The sequence below is a fragment of the Rattus rattus genome, chromosome 5 (genome assembly GCF_011064425.1).
Source record: "Rattus rattus isolate New Zealand chromosome 5, Rrattus_CSIRO_v1, whole genome shotgun sequence".
NCBI lineage: Eukaryota > Metazoa > Chordata > Mammalia > Rodentia > Muridae > Rattus > Rattus rattus.
The window spans coordinates 140874421-140894659 of record NC_046158.1 but is presented as its reverse complement, the minus strand read 5'-3'; the positions used below and the strand labels follow the sequence as shown (position 1 = coordinate 140894659).

The following is a 20239-nucleotide window of genomic DNA, read 5'->3' as shown; positions in this document are numbered from 1 at the left end:
CAGTATATAGAACAGACATCTTCACTCACAATAGCTAAGATATGGAATCAGCCTAGGGGTTCACTGGCAGATAAATGATAGAAAAATGTGGTATGCATACTCAATGAACTATTCTTCCATGTAAACGAGACCGTCATTTGCAGTAATATGCATGAACAGGAGAATATTCCGTGAACTGAAATAAGTCAGGCCTAGACAGAAGGATTGCACATAGTCTCACCTAAATGTAGAAACTAAGGTACTGGTTTTAAGGAAGCAGAGACCAGAGCAGTGGTTACTAGAACCTGGGAAGGGATTGGAGGACAGAAGGACAGAGAGAGGATGGTTTGTGGGTACTTAGGCACAGTTGGAAAGGAAGAATAGTTTTTAAAATCCACAGCAGTGTGACTGTTTTGACAACAATTGATTGTATATTTCAGAATAGCTACTGAAGGTTTTGAATATTCCCAACCCAAAGAAATGACATCTGTCTGAGGTGACAGATATGCTAATTGCCCAATCTGATCATTATGCATTGTATAGACGTATTGAACTGTCAGAGGATACTCCATAGATATACATAATTAGGATGTGTCAATTAAACATAAGAATATATTTTTAAAAGAGTAGCTCACCTCAAGAAAAAGAAACTATGTCTTACGGAAAGAAACCAATGCAGAAAGATCCTCACCTGTGTGGGTAGTCCCTCAGGACGTGTGGAGCATCAGCCTTTAAGGCTGAGTCTCCCCCAGGGCATTGACTATGTGCCCTTTCCTTGCTGCCTGTAACAGTTCTGAAGCTCTAATGTATGCCGGAAGCAGCTACAGTAAAGAAAGGACACTGAGGCATAGGATCACTGGTGCCTGATAGCTATTTTACCAACTGAGGACACAGTATGGTTGAGGAGACAATTTTTATTATAGATACGAGAGAAAGTAAAACCAGAGAATCTGGAGGAGTCCAGAGCAGGAAGAGAAAGCAGTAAACTGAACATGGCCAGCAGACTGGACCAGACCATGAGAAGAAAGGGGGCAGGAGAGGGGAGGGTGGGGGAGAAAAAGAGAGAGGGACAGAAAGAGTGAGCCAAGAGAGGAAGACGGAAAAATAGGAGAGAATTCATAGCTGAAATGGCAGAATTATATGGGAATGAGAAGCTGGGGGAAGGAATGGGAAACTGGAGAAGTTTAGGATAGGAGCTGGGTGAGAGAGCCAGGCTGCCAGCATGGACACAGGTATCTGTGCTGCTGAGAGAGCCTGGAGACCAGCCTGTGCTTTGGTATGCTAATAGACACTGCAGATAGCCCTGTGTCTGGGCTCTTTTGAACCTGACAGCTATGGGGCTCTGCATTAGCCACGTCCTTGGGAAATCAAGATGCCTAACAAAGTTTGAGAGCCACTGTCATAACAATTGTCATCTGAAAGAAATCCGTGGGGTTTTAAAACTTTGTAGCGAGTGTGTGTGTGTGTGTGTGTGTGTGTGTGTGTGTGTGTGTGTGGTATGCGCATGCATGCACGCTCATGCACGTGTATGCATGTCTAAGTACACACCTTTTCTGCAGGTTTGTGTGTATGTGTTTATAAGCCTATGGAAACCAGAGGTTGGCCTCTTGGCTGTTATTTCTCAGTATGTATTTCCACCTTCTTTCCTGAGACAGTTTCTCAGTAGTCTGGAACTTACTGATTTCATTCATCATCGGGCCATCAAGCCCCAGAGATCCATCTGTCTCTGCGTGCCCAGCACTGAAAATATAAGCTTCTCACGGCCAGCTTTTTTTTTTCCCCACATGGGTCCTGAGGGTTGAACTTGGGTTCTCATGTTTGAGCAGCAAGCACTCTACCAAATTAGCTAGCTCCCTAGCCCATGTCCCTTCCTGTAACTTGAAGATCAGATCCCACTGTGTAACCCAGGCTGGCCTTGAACTCGCGATCCTTGCTTCAGTTTCCTAAGTGCAGGTTGTAATTGGGCCTTTTAAAGAGTGTTTTATGATTCCACACACCCACTCAACCATTCTGACTTGATCCAAGTTCCCATGCATCTTTGCAACAATCTGATTTCCTACTTAGCTTCACCAGCAGAATTCATAAATTGCCGTCTATTTAGCGACATGGTATGTAATAATATATGTTCTGATGCCATTCTGAGTAGCCATCATTAGTCATCCCCTCCTGCCTTCTCCATTCACATTTATAATCCCCAAGGCGTATGCTTTACAGCCACAGACTGGGTAGCGTTGGTTAAATGCTTAGTCTCTGCCAAGGCCACCACTAACTCACACAGCGCCTCGAGAGAAACAGCAGAAGGTGTAGCTGCCTCAAGATACTTAACTGTCACCCTCAAAAAACATTCATAATATGGATATATAGAAAACTACACCGTCTGTCATAAGTACAGTGCTCCCTTAGATCTTAGTGCTCCTGTATCATCCCCCACCTGCACAGCTGTCCACAGTGGCCCCTGTTATCTCATAAGCTCCCCCAGACTTCAGTAAACTGAGTACTGAAAGAGTCTGTGAATAGACCGAGACTAGAATTTAGACTCCCAAAAGATAACTGACTCCTCCACTACCCAAAGCCTTTATATCTTACATAAAACTCAACTCACCCCAGCTTCCTAGACCTGCCCCCATTTTAGACCCGAAGACCCATATCCCCAAAAATCCATTTGACTTAAACAAAAAACTGAGACAGGTGTTACCAGGAGTTCCCACCTTTATACTTATACTAATAATTTAGTGTGTGTGTGTGTGTGTGTGTGTGTGTGTGTGTGTGTGTGTGTGTGTGTGTGTGTGTGTAGGCACACAGTAAATTCAGAGAAAGGCCTAGCATCAACCTTTGTCTGGAGGATGAAGTAAATAGTCTATAAGTACCGTTTGCCTCAGGCATTGTGTCAGAAGCTTTGTGCATTACCTCAGGTAACTACTAATTGTCACAAAGCTCCGTGGAACATGCTTCTTCATTATTTTTATATCCAATAATCTCTATTTTCATTTTGAGACTGCCCATGCTGTGTTTTAACGAATGCATAGAAGGGTGGAACCACCAACAGGATCAGGATCCCCAAGGGGGAAGTAACAAAACTGCTCTTCTTGCTCCTGCAGGCTCTACCCCACCCCTCCTCTCACATGAAGGGTGTATCATTACCTTAGCTTCCAAAAACATCATTGAGTCTTAGACAGGAGAATGACTCCTAGTGAAAATATTCAGGCACGATAGTCAGCTCGCCTTTCTGCCTTTCTCCCATCCGCGTGCATAGTTAGTATGCTCAAAGCAGTCCTTGACAAGAAAGGAGGATGACAGGCCCTACTAAAATGGTTCCTCACTTGGTGAGGACTCTGGAAGTTTCCTCAGTGGGAACAGGAAGAAATCCTGGTGGGCTAACCTGGTTATGGAGGAGGCAGGCTCTTGGCTGTGCCCTGGAGCATCATCCAGGAACTGGCGGATCAGCAATCCTGGGGCCTGGTTTTGCTGCACCTCAGGGCATTTCACATCCAATTATCTCCTGGGATACAGGCAAGCCAAGGGAAATGAAGGAAAGGCTCAAGGCTGACAGAAGCTGCTGGGTTAGTGGGGCTGCAGGTAAATGAAGTGGACTGGCACACCTCAGCATAGGATTGGGAGTGAGCTCTTCTCTCAGACCCTGTTCTGAGGTCTCACTATTTGGGGCTTGGGTCTAAAGAAGAATTAAAGGCATTATAAAGGACCCTCTCAGCTAGTTGGACTCATCTTACCAGTAGAAGGAAAAGAAATTAGCCAAGCAATCATTAGGGATAATTCTTGCTTCTGAGAGAGAATTAAAACACCAAGCAGGGGAAACAGAGGCTGGTTGCTCAGACTTATGGACGAAGACAGAGCCTAAGAAGGAATGGTCTGTGATCATGTGGCCTGAGCCTCCCACTGACACTGGGACTTGGCAGATGAGTAGAAAGAAGAGCGCCTGCCTAGAAGTAGTCACCAATAATCATTTCATCCTGAAATCCATCAGTCCTGTCAACAAACGTGAAGGGGAGGTTCCGGGGATACATGCTGTCTGCTTTTATCGCGATGTGACAGTGGGCTGTACTTCCTCCCAAAGCATCCCTATTGACTTTGAGTAAAACTCACATTCCGCCTGTGATCTGTAGGACTTTCCCTGAGCCGCACCTATGTGCCACTGATCCACAGGATGTCTACCTCTTGTTATTTGTGCTCTAGAGAGCCTCCCTCAATGGTCCTAGAATACCATAAGTTCATTCTACCTCAGGGCCTCTGCATTTGCTCTTCCCTCAGCCTGGAATACTCCACCCAGCTCTTGCCATGGCTGACATTTGCTTATCATTTAGTTTAAGATCAAATATGTCATCCAAGGACTAGCAGTAACATAGCCCGTGTGGAGGAAGTTGGGATTACTGAGTAGTTTAAGTACTGTGTGACTTTTCCTAGGGACACATGAACAAATTTATTAATCCCAGGTAGATAACTGACAATAGGCCAAAGAAATGATGATGGCAAGTCTAGCTTAGTGAACCAATAAGTTGATCGAGGTTACTTATGGTATGGGTGAAGGTATACATACAGGAACATGTATGACCCAAAGGTAACTGTATCATTAAAAAGAACACTACATTGCATGGTACTGATTCACAAAAACTCCACCCCTAGTTTTCCCCATAGGATTTAGCCAGTTTGGCTGGTCGGAGAATCTTCTCTCTCCAGCAGATATTACTGCTTACATATCTTTGGAGACAGGCCTTGTGAATCCTCTAAGTTTCAGAAACTTCCTAAGACTTGTGAGCTGTTTATCCCTTGAGTCTTGTAAAGTTTACTTCCTGAGTCTTAAAGATCTTCCTTGTGACTTTAAATATTTCCATTTGGAAATATTTGCAGCATGGAAAGGGTTGGGCCTCTCAGGGAAAGAATGTCAGAAAGAGCTCAAGAATGTGGGCTGTGCTCCGTGAAATTATAGATGCTTTAAGCAAGCTCCAGATTGGCTGCAAGATGTGGTGTAATTGGACAGTTTGATACATCTTAACCGAGAAGAACGTAGCTGGCAAAAAGGTAGTGGACGTGCCTGTCAACTGGAATTGAGCGATGGTTAGCTATTTTCTTTGTGGTCATGAACAATGCTCATATTTTTGTCTGTGTTTCGATGTGACTGTAGAAAGGCCTTGCAATTGTCCCTTCCCATCATGGCATTCAGAAGGGCTCTTGTCTCAGACTGGTTTCTGTGAAATCTTTTATGCTCAGCAGAAGAGCCCTAGGGCTCAGCTGTGAGTGCCAGCTTGCCAGTAGCAAGGTCTGCTTTTCTCCTTCTCAAATGTTACCTTTGCAAACAGTTCTGCCCAAACCTCTCCATCTGAGCTATTCTTTATCCCTGGTTACCGTCTCCCGACACGCCCTGCTCGTTGCCTTCAAAGCACACATTACAAACAGTAATCACTTGTTTTGTCTGCATGGCATCTGTCTCTCCCCACAGTGAACATGGTTCATGAGATAGCATCATTTGCATCTAGGGCCATCATCTCTAGAACCTGGTACAGAACGTAGCCGCAGATGCCCACGGAGGAAGGAGGTGTGGGCTGGAGAAACTCAGTCTCCCATGTTGCTGGGCAACTACTTTCCCGCCTCCAGACCTCACTTCCTGAGGTTATGCAATAATCTAGTTTTTTCTCCTCTTTTCTCAAAAGACCTTTTCAAATCTGACTTTTGAGGATGCTGTGAATACCCCAGGCTCAGCTCTCCAGGGACAAGGACATCCTCAAACACATCTTTTGAACAAAACTTAAGTGGCTGCCTTGGGAAAGGAACACTGGGGAAGAGTGGGAAATATTTCTACACTCAGAGGGGAAGGCAAAAGTAGGGCTTCGCACTTTAAGGAGAAAGAACAAGAAAAGGCAGTCAGAGATTGATAATAGAGGAGTATAACGAGGTGGTAATTTTGGTTTCAAAAGAATGTGATTAGCTCCTAATGACTGCCACCATTCCCTGGTCAATCTACTGTAACTAGCCACTAATGTAAAAATAATGCCCCTGGCTCCTCCACTTTGAAGACTGAGATGAGTCTCCCTTTCATGCTTTTACCCCTCAGATTTGTTTTCTCGAAGAGATTATCTCTATTAGACTGCAGCTACCTAAGAAGGGAAACATATGGGTGATCAAAGTCTGCCAATTAGGAGCCATTACCACCTCCTCCTGGGTGGCTCTATTAAGCACACCTTCTGTATTTGTCAACACCATCAGACACACACACACACACACACACACACACACACACACACACACACACACATACACACACTATCCTTGGTCTCCTTCCTTATGCCTTGCTAAGGGGAGACAGAGATTCAGAGGTTCAGGGTCTGTAGCGGGTGCCTGCATGTATTTCCCCTGGGGAAGTAGCCCTCAATCATCATAACTGTTATGTTGGGCGTAGGATTGCCCTGGGATAGGTTTGGCTTGGCTTGTCCCCAGGGCCATGGCTTTAATGTTAAGCAGTTGTTAAGATGGACCTTCATTGGATATTTGCCATATTGCAATACACAGGGTTCATGCTTATTCTATTGAGCCGCAGGAGGCAGGCCAAGGCAAAGCACACGGCCAGAGTAAGAAGAAATCCAGCCAGTGATGCTGCTCAAAAAACAAGCGGGCAATTGTGGGACAGTGAACTGTCTGTCACTGAGGGTGTCCCAGCAATTGATACTGTGAATCATCTGATCAACTAGCTGCCTGAAGTCCGCTGTGAGCAGGACAATTCTCAAGGTCATCGATGGCCCTGTAATTCCAAGATCTTGCCATCCACAGGCACAGAAGTCACTGTGCTCATTTGTCATTTTGCTCATTCCAAACTTGTCATTCTAACAATATGAAGAACAGTCACAGCAGTGGGCCCTGGAAACAGAATTAGAAATAAGATGCTTAGATCCTTTTTCTGAAGAAGCCCATGGCCAAGTTGGAAGGCAGGCTTTTAGGTTATTAGATGTAGAGTTTTCCGTAAGAAAATATCTAGAAGTGGCTGGCTTTACCTGAAGACACAAAGAGCAAGGGTGAGCAGAAAGACTACCCAAAAAGAAGAAGCTTGGACTGGGTCTTGAAGATCCTTTGAGATTTTACAGGAGTAGGCGAGAACTTCCAGTAGAAAGAACGCGCAGAAAGTCTCATGGATCGGAAGGACTTTGTCCATGGCAAGAAGTAAGGCTGAAAGAGCATTTGGGTTGAAGTCATAAAGAGCCAGTTAATGAAACAATTTGGAATTTATCCTGAAGACAATGAAAAGAGGAGTAATTGGGCCCTGATCACATTTTATAAAGATCACCCTGATTACAATGGAGGGTAAATTGAAGGAACAAAACCAAAGTCAGGGAACCAAAGAGGAGACTCATGGGAAATTGTCTCTGCAGGTAAATTTACCATTTTCACAAGAAATCCCATGGGAGCTTTAATCATTGCCTAGCTTGTCTGGGACAACACCTTGGCCTTAAGAGTTGGAAACCACCCCCAAGCAATATTAGAATGCAGCCATAAAGAAAACTTAATGTTAACTGTAACCTAAATTCTGACACAAAGCTGACACTAAACGTATTTGTCTATAAGATCCTTATGTAAATAGTCTGCCCCACCACAATGTTGGAATGAACTGTGAACTTTTATCACAGAGAATATCAAATGGAAAATCTACTCCCCCAAAGATCAGGACAATGCTGTCATTAAGACCCAGACATAACACTACACCTGACAGGCTGACTGGCAGGAGTGGGGCTACCTGGTCAGGAGGTAGGATAGGCTTGGAAGCTGAGTTAAATGCAGGAGCAAGAAGCCATCTGTGATCTCAAAATAGCCTAAGCCAAGGGGTGAATGATTACAGGGATGCTTGGTACCCAGAAGTCAATGCTTGCCTTTTTTCTTCTCTACGAACTCTATCTAGGGGTGTAATAAACACAAAGAACAACATTCTGAAAGGATACCTTAGAGTTCAATTGGAGAGCACAGCTTAGCACAGGAAGCCCAGACAAATCCCTCTCACCTGTGCCTTTCAGTACCTCAGAAGGATAGATTATCAATAGACTCTGGTTTTACATAGCCACTCACTGCATGGATGAAGCCCATGATCATGTTTGAAAAATGGTCAGCAAACCACAGACACAAGCTAAACCCATATTTACAAACACCTATCCTTGTAAATAAACATTTCCTGGAAATGTTTGTGCATTTGCCTATGGCTGTGGCTGCTCTATAACCAGAGAACTGGGTGTTGACTATTGGCTATGGCCAAATATGTATATAGATTTTTCACAGATCAATCTTGCAAGTCACCCTTGCTATTAGAAGACCCACCAAAGTTGGTGAAGCACGCCTGGCACTTGAAGTAGGGAAGGTTCCACTGTGCACAAACACTGCTTTTTCATATCCAGTGGCTCTTCTGCCTCTGAGATCATGGTCTCCTGAATGGCCAAACTTCTGGCTAATATTTGAGGGATAATTAGAACCTAGTAAGGAATAAATGGGTATGGCTAAGGTTGACTTGCAAATTCAGTGTCCTAAGTAATGCAAGGGCCATGGGCAGGGCATTCAACCTGTCCTCTTATAGGGAAGGATAGAGACCCTCATCAAAATAGGGCTTCTTCTGCGTGCTACTTTAGGCTTGATAAAGCTGTTTCCACTTTCCATACACGTTCATTTCTCTCATCTGCGCAGGGACTGGCTACGCATTCCCTTTGTTCAAGATCACTTGGCACTCAGCCCTTGTAAACCATCCACAGGGGTGTTCACCTGGCTGTCAGTTATGTTGTTGCCTCCCTCTTAAACTGATAGATGAGTCTGTCTCCTGTCTCCCTTTAAACTTTAAAGCTCTGTATCCAACTTCCCAATCAACAACTCAGCTTAGATGTCTTAGAGGCATTTCAAAGTTGGGTGCCATTGCCATTATTATCATCCTTACTAATCTCAACATGTTAGAAATAGACGGTACCACTGAGGAGCATTCTTCTGAGTGCCTCATGTGTCCAAAACTCAATGCTCAATTCCCACCCCATCCATCATGCTTCTCCCACAGACTTCTCCATTTACTTCAGTAAATGACATTCCTCTAGTTCATCAAACCAGCGACCTAGAGGCCAGCCTTCATTCTTCTTACACAGTCCCTGTCCTATAATACATGCATTAGTGCCCTGTACAAACCCACACATTCATGGTACTCATGCATGCCTATCTTATGGTTTCTTCTGGTAAGCATCTATGTTTTGCAGGTTTCCCCAAGACCAAAGACTAGCCACACTATGCACAGAGGCATGGCAGAAACTTGAGGGTTTTCTAACAGTTGTTGTCTAATAGTAATAGAAGGGAAACCCTGGATCAGCATTCTGTCTCTCTTCCAACTCTTTCTTCCCTTCTGGAACATGAGATGTGTTTGTGAATTAAGTCACAGTTTTTCCTCAGTGATACAGTAGCATTCTGCCCTATCAGCTTCATTCTCTCGATGGTCTACTTCCCCCATTCTCCTAATCACACTCTTTGATTGCCTCCAAACCAGCCACTTGTGCTCAAAGCTAAGTGAGAAACACTCAACTGAACAACCACAGAATAATTGCTTTTCTCATGCCCACTGCTACTACCTGCTTTAACAGTCCAAATGTCATCATGACATATGATTATAGTAAATTCATAGCCAATCACCCTGCTTCTTCTGGCCTTCTTGGAGCCTGCATTCCACACAGGAGCATTATAGCATATGAGATGACCTCCTTGCTGAGAGCCCTCCAGTGGTACCCCAGCACACTTAGAACAACATTCTGTATTAACCAGGAGCTTCAATGCTTGGGGGTCATCTGGATTCTCAAGTCCTATTTGTAAGTCTCTAGCCCCCAAACCCCATTCCTCCATCTCTCTCATCTGTGAGCATGGTCATCTGGTTGCTCATAGACCTTTGTACCTGTTCCTTGTGCCTAGAAAGCAGGTCCTACTTTTCTCAATGAAACTTGCTTCTTTGCCCTATCAAGGAATGAATGGGGGTGTGAGGTTTTTTTGTTTTTTTTTTTTACAAAAAGCTTCCTAAACTGTAAGAAATCTCAATCCTCATCACTATCCATTTCTCCTGCTTTATTTCTTCCTACCTTCATTATCTAATATTGGATTTACTTTGTCATTTGCTACGTTGAATACTCTGGAGTTCTTGGCTGCTACTATGCACTCTAATACATAGAAACATATCTAAAACATATTAGGGGATCAATGTGTATCTGTTGAGTATATGGATGAATAAGTGAATGAGTGAGTGAATGGATGAATGGTTCCTTACTGGACTAGACTTGAAGTTCATGAGAGCCACAGGATATCACAATATTTGAGACAAAGAACAAACAAGGTAAGAGGATGGGAGGTACCATCACAGGACACATAGCCCTTTATACCAAGTGTCTCACTGTAGATACTTATTTCCTAGTGTTGATTCATCTACACTTGAGGAGAATTGCCATCTAAAGCTATGCTAACCTCTCTGTCTTTGTATTGTAGGCTTTACCAGAGGGACAGACAGCTTCGTGGGACACAGCCAAGGAAGATGAAAACCGCAATAAGAATCGATATGGGAACATCATATCTTGTAGGTGTTCTTCCGGGTCTCTCTATTTGTTAAATTTTGGGAAACATGGGAGAAAAAAAAGGTTCTCTTTTCTTGGGATTTGATATAAAATAATCCTTATGTTTCCAGCTTCAGGTTAGTAGATTTTTACAATGATCTCAAGAAGGGATGGTACGTCCCAAATAAAGTCAGTAAGAATCCTAAGGGAGGAGGGAAAGGGGGAGAGGGACAGAGGGACTGCCACAAAACTGACTGTGACTCACTTCTAACACACATAGCACTTCCAAATGATGACATAGACAGCCTGTGAAGCAGTGCACACTTAGGAGAGCACAAAGTATTGAGTCAGTGATCTGATAAGAGTTTCCCACGACAGCCTTCCTGTGATCTAGTGTAGCCCAATCCACGCCCACCGACTGACTAGCATTTCTTAAGATCTCAGAGTACCCCAGTTTGGGCAAAGAAAGGAGAAAGTGGGGAATCCTAAGAGACAAGTTATTTCTAGCACACTTCAAAGTTTTGTTTTAACTGTCTAGACATCATCATAGAAAAAAAGCTGGAGAAAGAATAAGACACGGGCAGATTGTAAAGGGAGAGGCAGAAGTTTTCGCTTAGCTGTTTCCTGTGCTGATTTAGGAATGGGTTCTGAATAGTGGAACTAATCAGAAAACATTTATAATTTCTCTCTTGCTTGCAGACAGCAAGATTTTTTTTTCAAGTGAAGTGGCAGAGAGAGAGAGAGATTCAGCTAGTCAGCAAACATGTATTAAGGCATGACGTGTGGGCCTCTGCCGAACACTTCCTGTGTTTGACACTGGGAAGTGCCTTTGTTCTGGGACAGGTGGCTGTTCACTAGAACTTGTGTCCACCACCTTCTGCTTCTGTGCAGTTGGACATTATCCAATGTCCTTGTCCGGTTGTGTGCTCAGATAGGGTCTACTGTCTGAAATAGGTTTCCAATGCCCTGTCCTAGGGAGATTGCACAGGTGTGTAAAAATGCCTAGAGAATAAAGAAGGCCAGGGGACAGAAGCCAAAATGTATGAGAGATTTCTAAAAGATAGGAGAAGCCTCCTCAGTCCTCCCTGGACTCAGACTTGCCTGGGCCATCACCAACTGTCCCTTGGATCTTGTTTAGTCTCTTCCTGTCCCCTCCATATCCAGCTGGCCCAAACTTTTTACCTATCTGATCCCTGACAGGACCCATGAAGATCTTGACGACTTGACTTAGATGATGTCATTTTCCTATTAAAAGCTCTTCGGATGTTTGTTTTCACTCTTCAGAGTTCTCCTCTATGCCAGGCCTTTTCCAGACCCATTCATGTGGGCTCAGTCCATCACAGGCTACTTGGTAAGCCACACTGGCTGTCCCACAGCATATGCGGTTCCCATGTCCTTCTATACCTCAAGGTCACCTTGACACATTCCTTCTCTCCATCAGAGTTCCCTCTTCTCTCTTTGACTTACTAAGACATACTTCTCTGACTCTCAGCTATCATCACTCTCTAGGGGAATGTCTCTGACCCTAGCATGTAGACAAATCCCCATTTTTCAGCCCTAGAGCTCTGTGTCTTCTGTTCACTCTGGGCTTTGTCATCATTGTACCTTGAGAGGCATTTGGCTGAGCCTGCTTGCTTACCTCCCATAGCTGCTTCACAGCAGCAAAGCCACAACCATCTTGCGTTTCTATTTCCCCAAATCTTCTATATGACTGATGTCTAAAAATAGGAATTGAACAGATGAGGATCTTGTAGGGAGGATCCTGTGGGCTTGCTCTCTGCTCTGTCCCCAAACTAACAGTGAATACCTTGGAAGGACAATTGGGTGAGGCTGGATCAAGACAACATTGGAATGATACGTCCCAAGATAGAAGACCAGAGTGAATACAGGACCTAGGAAGGAGAGAAGGACACACCATTCCTGCTGAAGACCCCAGTTGAGAGTCAAGAGTGCATGACTGGAATTGCACTCCACTGCTATGGTGACTTCCCAGGACCTATATCCACATCACTTGCTGTATAGAAGCATCAATGGCAGATGGGTACCAGAGGCAGGATCACGTTAACAGGGACCAGGTGCCCAGAACCACTACTCTAGGAAGCTGCAGTCCAGCTGCGGATGCTATATGTGAGCTCCTTTTTGAGGTATGTGCTCCTCATGGTTCCACCTTGCCCTGTCCATATCTTTTTGAGTAAAGATCTTACCCAAAGCCAGGGAAGGATGCTATGCCCAAGCCCAGGGCAGACAGCAAATATGAAGGGTTCACATGCCTGGGAGAAACCTCAGCCCTGATACTCCAAGTTTCCCATCAGTCTATAGAAGGGCCTCTTCCACATCTCTTTTTAGATTTCCAGAGATCACACTGCAGTTGTTCACAGCAGTGGCGAGCTTTACAACAGTTTTCTGGGATGCCTTTCCTCCTGCCTCCCAGCCTTCCAGTGTTGGTTTTTCCTCCTACAGTCATGTTTTGCTTTAGAATTCTTGTATTATATCCACCCATAAAGAAAAAAAAAATGGAGATGGAGAAAATTTAGGAGCCTTAATGGTATCCCCTTGGCGATTTTAAATGAACCCTAATCCCTTTTCTAACTGAGGTTCAGTAACTATCGCACAGCATGTCAGGTCTAGTATAGCTCTGTACTCAGCCCAGCAGAGAGTCAGTCAAGGTAACCCGTGTATCCAAAGAGCAACTCAAGACCTAAAGGGGAACCCCGGGCTGGGGGGATGCATCTTGAGTTTTAAAGAAACAGCCCAAAGGCCTGGAAATTGTCCTTGCCCTTCTATGTTTTCCTCCCAAAGGCCGTGCCTGTCCAGCCTTGATAAACAGAAATATTCTTGGCACAAGAAGAAAAACCAGCTGTGATTAGCATCTTAAGGGATCCAGGTTCCCAAAAGGCCAGAGTGGAGGTCCCAGGCCTAGGCCACTGAGCACAGAAAAGATCAAAGTGGGAAAAGAGGGCAAGGGCTGCCATCAAACAACAGGGAAAGTGAAATCTTGGTAAAAAGCTCTTTCTTTCCAATGACCCTATTTAGAATGTAGTGATGGAGTCTGGCCTTCCCAGGGAGTAGAAATGGAAAGAAGTAAACAGGAAATGAATGAGCAAAATGAGAACAAAGAGCCCTTTGCTTTCAGGTAGCTCCAGGGCAGAGACTTTGAGCTAGAAGAAATTTCAATAGCAAAGCATCCCTCTGTCACCCCAGCCCTGTGTGGACTGGCAGGAAGGAGATGACTGTAGGAAAGGAAGGTCTCTCAAGGGCTGCAGATTCCATTAAATGGCACCATCCTGTGATCAGTCAGGATCTGAGCAGGGAATAGATGGGACCCCCAGATACCGTCTTTTAAGGAGAAGTAATGACAAGATGCTTTATAAAAGGGTTAGTCTAGGAACAGAGACACTAGAAACCACCAAGGAGGGAGAAATCACCAGGCACTGGAAACAGAGGCTACCTGAGCACAGGTGTGTCCTCTGGTGGGGCAACTCCAACAAAGGGAGCTGGGGAATAAATCTCCTGACCCTGCTCTCTTGCCTCAATGCACTTTATGCCTTTGCATCAACTAGTTGAACCCAGTTAGATGCCAGAGAGAAGTCAGGGCCAGCCCCGTGTCTCTCAAGCTGTGGTCCCTGGTCAGGAGTAGCAGCATCACTTGAGAGCTCATTGGAATTGCTAATGACCAAGTACCTCCCTGGACCTCCAGCATCAGAAGGCATTGGGACCACAACCAGCAGTCTTGTTTAAGCTCTCTAGTGATACTTTGAGACTCTCATATGCTCCTCAGAGTCCAGCCTCCTAGACCATAGAGCCAGGCAGAAAAGGTAAAACATGCATTGACTGAGGCTTTTCCCTAAGCCTTAGGGGAAATCTTAGAAAAGTTGCTGGGTTCTGGTGTGTTAGTGTCTTAGACAGGAGATCAGTAAGAGAAATAAGTTGTAGTCTGTGTTCTGTCAGTTAACTTCTGGTGACCTGTAGCAAGTCCCTTCCGTTTCTCTGATCTGTTTCTCACCGATAAGGTCTGATTCCAAAGCAGAAAACCTGTATTTAAAATGAATGAAAACAGGTTGGAGAGATGGCTCAGTGGTTAAGAGCAACTGACTGGTCTTCTAGAGGTCCCAGCAACCACATGGTGGCTCACAATCATCTGTAATGGGATCCACTGCCCTCTTCTGGTGTGTCTGAAGGCAGCTATAGTGTACTCACATACATAAAATAAATAAATACCTTTAAAAAAAAATGGAAATGAAACCTAAATCTGGCATGGCCTTTGGAGTCATGGATTTTTAGTGTAGAGCAGGCTAGCCTCTGAGTTTATAGGACAGGACATATGACTCAAAGATCGATCGCTATCCAAGGTCACACAGTTACGCAATGAGTATATAGGACTGCCATGCCCCAAGCTCTGATATATCTCCTGCCAGGATGCCATATGCTTCTTGCCAAAGGATATCCCTACCTGAAGCCACCTATGCTTTCCAGGAGTATATGTTGCCAAGGTCCCAACTTCATAACAAATAAGGTCCTTCCCTGAGGAGGGAAGGGTCACCACATGCAGAGATGACTCTACCCCCAAGAAGAGCCCAAGTTCAGAACAAGCCTGGAGGCCCTCTCATACCGCAGGATTCCCAAAAGCTTCCTGGAAAAAGAGCTAAAATGATGTAATGGGTCTCTGTCTCTACTCGGCTTGTCCTTTCTGAGGGTGGCCCTTGGTGCGTCCTACTAGCTTTTCCTAGTACAGAAACCATTGGTATCCTATCCTGCCATATCTCCCACATTTCCCTGTTGTCCATGCCCCTAGTTTTACTGTCAGCATCTGTGTCTTTCTCTGAGGATGTGTTCTTGGTCACTAGACCTTCACTCTCTGTAGGACAGACCACAGTGCTGTCTCGGGAGTTGCCTTCAGCTGATGGCTACTGCAAGTGCGTGTCTAAGAACCTCAGCTTCCCCTCTCTGAAGTTCACATTCCCTGTCTTCTCCCAGAGCTCTGCAAAAGCTGGGGGGTGAGGTGGGGACTAAGTCCTCTTTGTCCAGATCTGGATGATAGTCTCTTGCTGGGTTCTTTTCTTCCCGTTATTTCCTGAGAGACCCTCCCAAATCACTAACTCAACTCTTCCACTCTGGTTCTGCCTCCTCAGTTCCTCCAGTAAGGTTTCCTGGTGGGGTACTCCCTGGTAACCTGCTAAGGATGCAGGGAGATGCAGTTGGAGCAACACTGCCCTCTGTCCACTCTGGGTACTCTTCCCTTCTGTACTTCCCTTTCCCCATGGCTCTGCCATGGGAGCTGCCCAACTTCAGCTAGCAGCTAGCATGGATCTGTCAAGACTGGGAGATACACAGAATGTGTGTGTGTCCTCCTTGTGTGGTGCCCAAGCTATACCTTCTGTGTCTCAATAAGGGTAATTCAATCAAGATTGAATGTTTAGACCTTTAGCTTCGATGAGGTACCCAGGCAGTCCCTGTGGAATTACCTGCCTCCTCCCTACCCACTCACACAAGATGATAGCATTAACATTTCCAATACGTCTAGGAAATGGTTTTTCAGCTCCACAATTCATTGTAATGAGTCAAATCTCTTTTCTCTGAAAAATTGCACCTGTTTTTTTTTTTACCCTTTGCAGTGCCCAGAGACAGGAGGAAAGACTATAGAGTATGCAAATGATATTCTCTCCCAGCCCCACCTCTCTAAAGTGATTCTCTATTGAAACGGATGTGACTTGTGATGACTGATTTATTGAGTTCTGTCTGATAACAGAGAAAGGGAAAGGAAGCTGGGGACTGGTTTTTAGTTAGAATTGTGCAAAGGAGCAAACAGAACCTTCTCCTCTGTAGAAGGTGTGAAACAACGAGATGTGGACAGGGGACCAGTGTTGGAGGCTGAGATGTTGGTGGGAAGTAAGGGGGAGAGGGATGGGCAGGCAGTAGGCCTTGGAGGCCAGCTAAGTTCACCACTACATGAAGAAGCTGTCAGCCTTATACTGTGTCTTGAGTGACAGAACTCCATGGGACATTGAGTTTCTCATCCATCAAGTAAGGTGCACCATACACATCTGAGTTACTTTCTTTTAATCAAATGGTATAGTGTCTACACAGCTTCCAGGATAGTGCATAGAACGCCTTCTTCTCTGCATATACATAAATTCCTATCCCTTAGCATCTGCCACTTCCTGGCCCAGTTGCAGGAAGGTCTCCTGGTCTTTCACAAGAGAGATTAAGGTGAGCATTGAGGACAAGACTGTGCTAAATAACTGAACAATGAGATATGCATGCTAAAAACAGGGCATGCACCATCATCTTGTGAAAAACTCGCTAAGACATACCATGCCAGGCCTCACTTGCAGTTTCTGATTCAGAAAATCTGGAGAAGGAGGTCCAACTATCTGTATTTCTAAGGACCACACTTGGAGATCTATTGGTCTAAAATAATAATAAAAGCTGATTTTATATACTTGTGTTGATTCGTATAGAAAGTCGGATGTTATATTTGGTTTCATTTCATCTCTGTTATAAGTCTGCAGGAAAATATGGTTTTGAGATTGTAGTTGGATAAATCAAGGTTCAAGGAAAGTTGTGACCTAGGCCAAGTGGTATGATGATATAGCTGGAGAGTGGGGAGGCTCGGGTCTGCTTTTATAACTCAGCCAATTCTTCAGTTCTCTTCTGATAAAGACAAGAATTGGCTGTCAGTCTTGGGGCAGGACAGGCTGGGACTACAGGTATGATGAGAGTTCAGCTATGAGGAGAAGAAGATGTGATCTGAATGCACTGTCTTAGATGAATGTGTGCCTTAGAACATGTGGTCTGTGACCACAACAAACACAGTATATTCGAGCAAGTTAAGGGCCAAGGTTATCAGGGCAGGGTGTGACGAGGGGAAAATGACAAGGTGGTAGGTTCCCAGGTAATCTGAGCATGTGTGGCTTTGTGGGTATGATTAGAGTCTCTGTTAGTGATGTACTCTATCTGAGCCATGTCAGTGAACAAAAGCAAAGTTTTCAACAGAATCTTAATATCTGTAGTTTGAAATTGGTGATAGTGGGAATATTTAGAGCCCAGAAATCAGTAGTCATATCTCACAACGTTTTCCCTTAGAGAGTGTATAAAACATTTATCAGCATACCATTGGTCCGCATTCTAAAGAAACATATAGATTGAACGGAGAGGGTGATGTCCTCCCACCCCTGCAGATGTGTTCATGGGACATCTCCACGTCCTTCCTATCCCCTTTATCAGCTACCAATGGTTATTTTGTTCCTGCTTCCTACCTCCTCAGAGAACCTGGGGGATCCAAGCTCCTGCACCTCCATCTCCCCTCACAGTTGGGGAGCTTCTCCTCCTCCACATGACTCTTCATAACTCTTCCCTTTGTCTTGACTCTCAAACACTGCATGCTAAATTAGCTGTTTTTCGAGCTTGCAAAATGTAGATAGAGCATAATGAACATTCTGGGCTGCTTGTAAATTACCTTGTATAAGCTCCTTCCCATCGTTGGCTGCTCCATCTTTCTCCGTGTGCATGTGAGTAAACAGAATTTTTATCTTTCTAATTACATAAAGTTAGAAGAAGAAAGGGACACAGAATAATATTAGCATTTCCCAGAACAGATAAATAAACCATGAGGCCACCGCCACTCTTTGCATTGCCTTTCTGGTAGACCTGGATCTCAATTGTGTCCTCTAAGGAATGCATACATCACTCTTGTCCTCTGCAGATAAAGAGATTCGTCTTTGGGCGGATGCACAGATGGGGAAACATCAGCTTTCTAGGTTGTCTCTGCTGCCACCCCACCATGTACCCCATATGCAGCCCCAAACCTCCATTTATTGAGTCCCTGCTGTATGCCTGGCACTATCCTTTATTTCCTTAGGAGCGATTTTTAGCTTTATAGAGAATCGGAGTGGCGGGTGTAGAATTGTGCACCACTTGCATGTTTCCCTTTCACCAACACTTTCACAGTAGTGCAGAACATGTGCTGCAGCTGATGAACCAACACTGGTCCATTCTTATTAGTTCAAATTCATAATTTACACTAGGGCTTGCCTTGTGTGTTGTTCAGTTCCAGAAAATGCATATATTCCAATTATAGTATTTTATAGAATAATTTCCTTTCCCTAAACATCCCCTTTACTCAACCTACTTAATCTAAGCCTCTGCCAATGACTGAGGTTTCTATAGACGCCACAATTTTGTTTTGTTTTGTTTTGTTTTGCCTGTTTTGGAGTATTACATAGTTAGAAGAATATGTAGACGCAACATTCAACGTAGCCTTTCCAGTTTGGCTTCTATCACTTAACAATATGGGTTTAAGTCTCTTCCGTGTCTTTTATAACATTCGAGTTCATTTCTTTTTATCACTGACTAATATTCCAGCATGTAGCTATATCACCCTGTATTTATCCAGTTTCCTTACTGAGGATATGGTTGGTTGTTTCCATGTTTTTACAATTGTGACTAAATGTGCTGTAAACATTTGGGTAGGTTTTTTATGTAGACATAAGATTGCAGTACATTGTGTAAATACCAAAGAATGTAATTGCTGGATCACATGGTGAATGGATTCTTAATATTGTATGAAATGGTCCTACTGTGTATTTTCACCAGAAGTGAATGGGGGAACATTCCTGATACAAGCATTGGCAAGCATTTTGCCACTGTTGTAATATGTAATTATTTCGCTGTTTAAATTTGCAACTCCCTAGCTCTTTGAGTCTTGGTGCTTTAATGTGGCATGGAGAATACTCTGCTCTAATGTGTCTTTCTCCTCTGTCTCCATTGTTATTGTTGCCTTTCACAATCAGTGATCCCAGAACAAAAGACTCTTCCCAACCCAACCACCACTGAACCTATTACAATGCCTTGGCTTTTTTGGGATCCCCTCTTCCATGTTTTTCTCTAAGAGAAAGACTTCCTTGATGCCCATGGATCAAACCTTCCTCATTTTGAGTTCCTCGATCACATTTTGGTACACAGAGCTATCTATTTCTTGCTTTCCATACCTTGATGCCTCACTTCTATTCATGACTCATCTCCTTGAACAAATTACCCAGAATCCTTAAGGACGAAGCTCACTTGCTGTAACTCTTTCTTAGTTCCTTCAGCTAGTCTGGCACAAAGTAGGTACTCAACAAATATGTTCTTCATAAATAAATATAAATATTGTAGATACCCTGATGGTTAGAGACACATTTAATGTTTAAGGACATTTGACTAGAAATAGTTTCTGTCTTTTGCTTTTTTTCTAATGATTTTTGCTTTTGGATATATGTATTATTTTTATTTTATGCATTGAAAAATATCCTTTCAGCATTTTAAGCCAGAATCTCTGTTCCCACTGTTATGGTCTCCAGGCAAGCATAATTCAGTAAGTAAGGAGATTTTGATCTGCCTCCTTAGTATAGCAGGCAATTCATCAGTCTTATAAATAAAAAAGATTTTGAACCACTAAGTCATTAATAAGAACGCTGAATAAAAACAGAATATGCATCTCCCTTTTCTGAGACTTACAGATTCTGTAACTGCTGGTAAGAGGGCTTGATAGCCTGTGTCAGAGTCAGGTTCCAGTCCTACTAAATGGCCATCCCCAGGGAGTCCCCCTCTCTTTGGTACTGAGGGCTGTGGATTGGGGAGCATTCTCCAGGACAGTAATCATGTTGGTAGAGCAGAATGGATTTTTTTTTTAAGTTTAAAATACAGACTTTTTTTATTGGATATTTTATGTATTT

General features: G+C 44.0%; 1 protein-coding gene across 1 annotated transcript in view; it reads left to right on the top strand.

Moving 5' to 3' along the window:
* Positions 1-20239, top strand: part of Ptprt (protein tyrosine phosphatase receptor type T) — a 1079747-nt gene that overhangs the window by 1005089 nt on the left and 54419 nt on the right. Inside the window, exon 19 of the mRNA XM_032904674.1 lies at positions 10462-10549. Coding sequence (XP_032760565.1) covers positions 10462-10549 — 88 coding nt within the window. The remainder of the gene's footprint in view (positions 1-10461; positions 10550-20239) is intronic.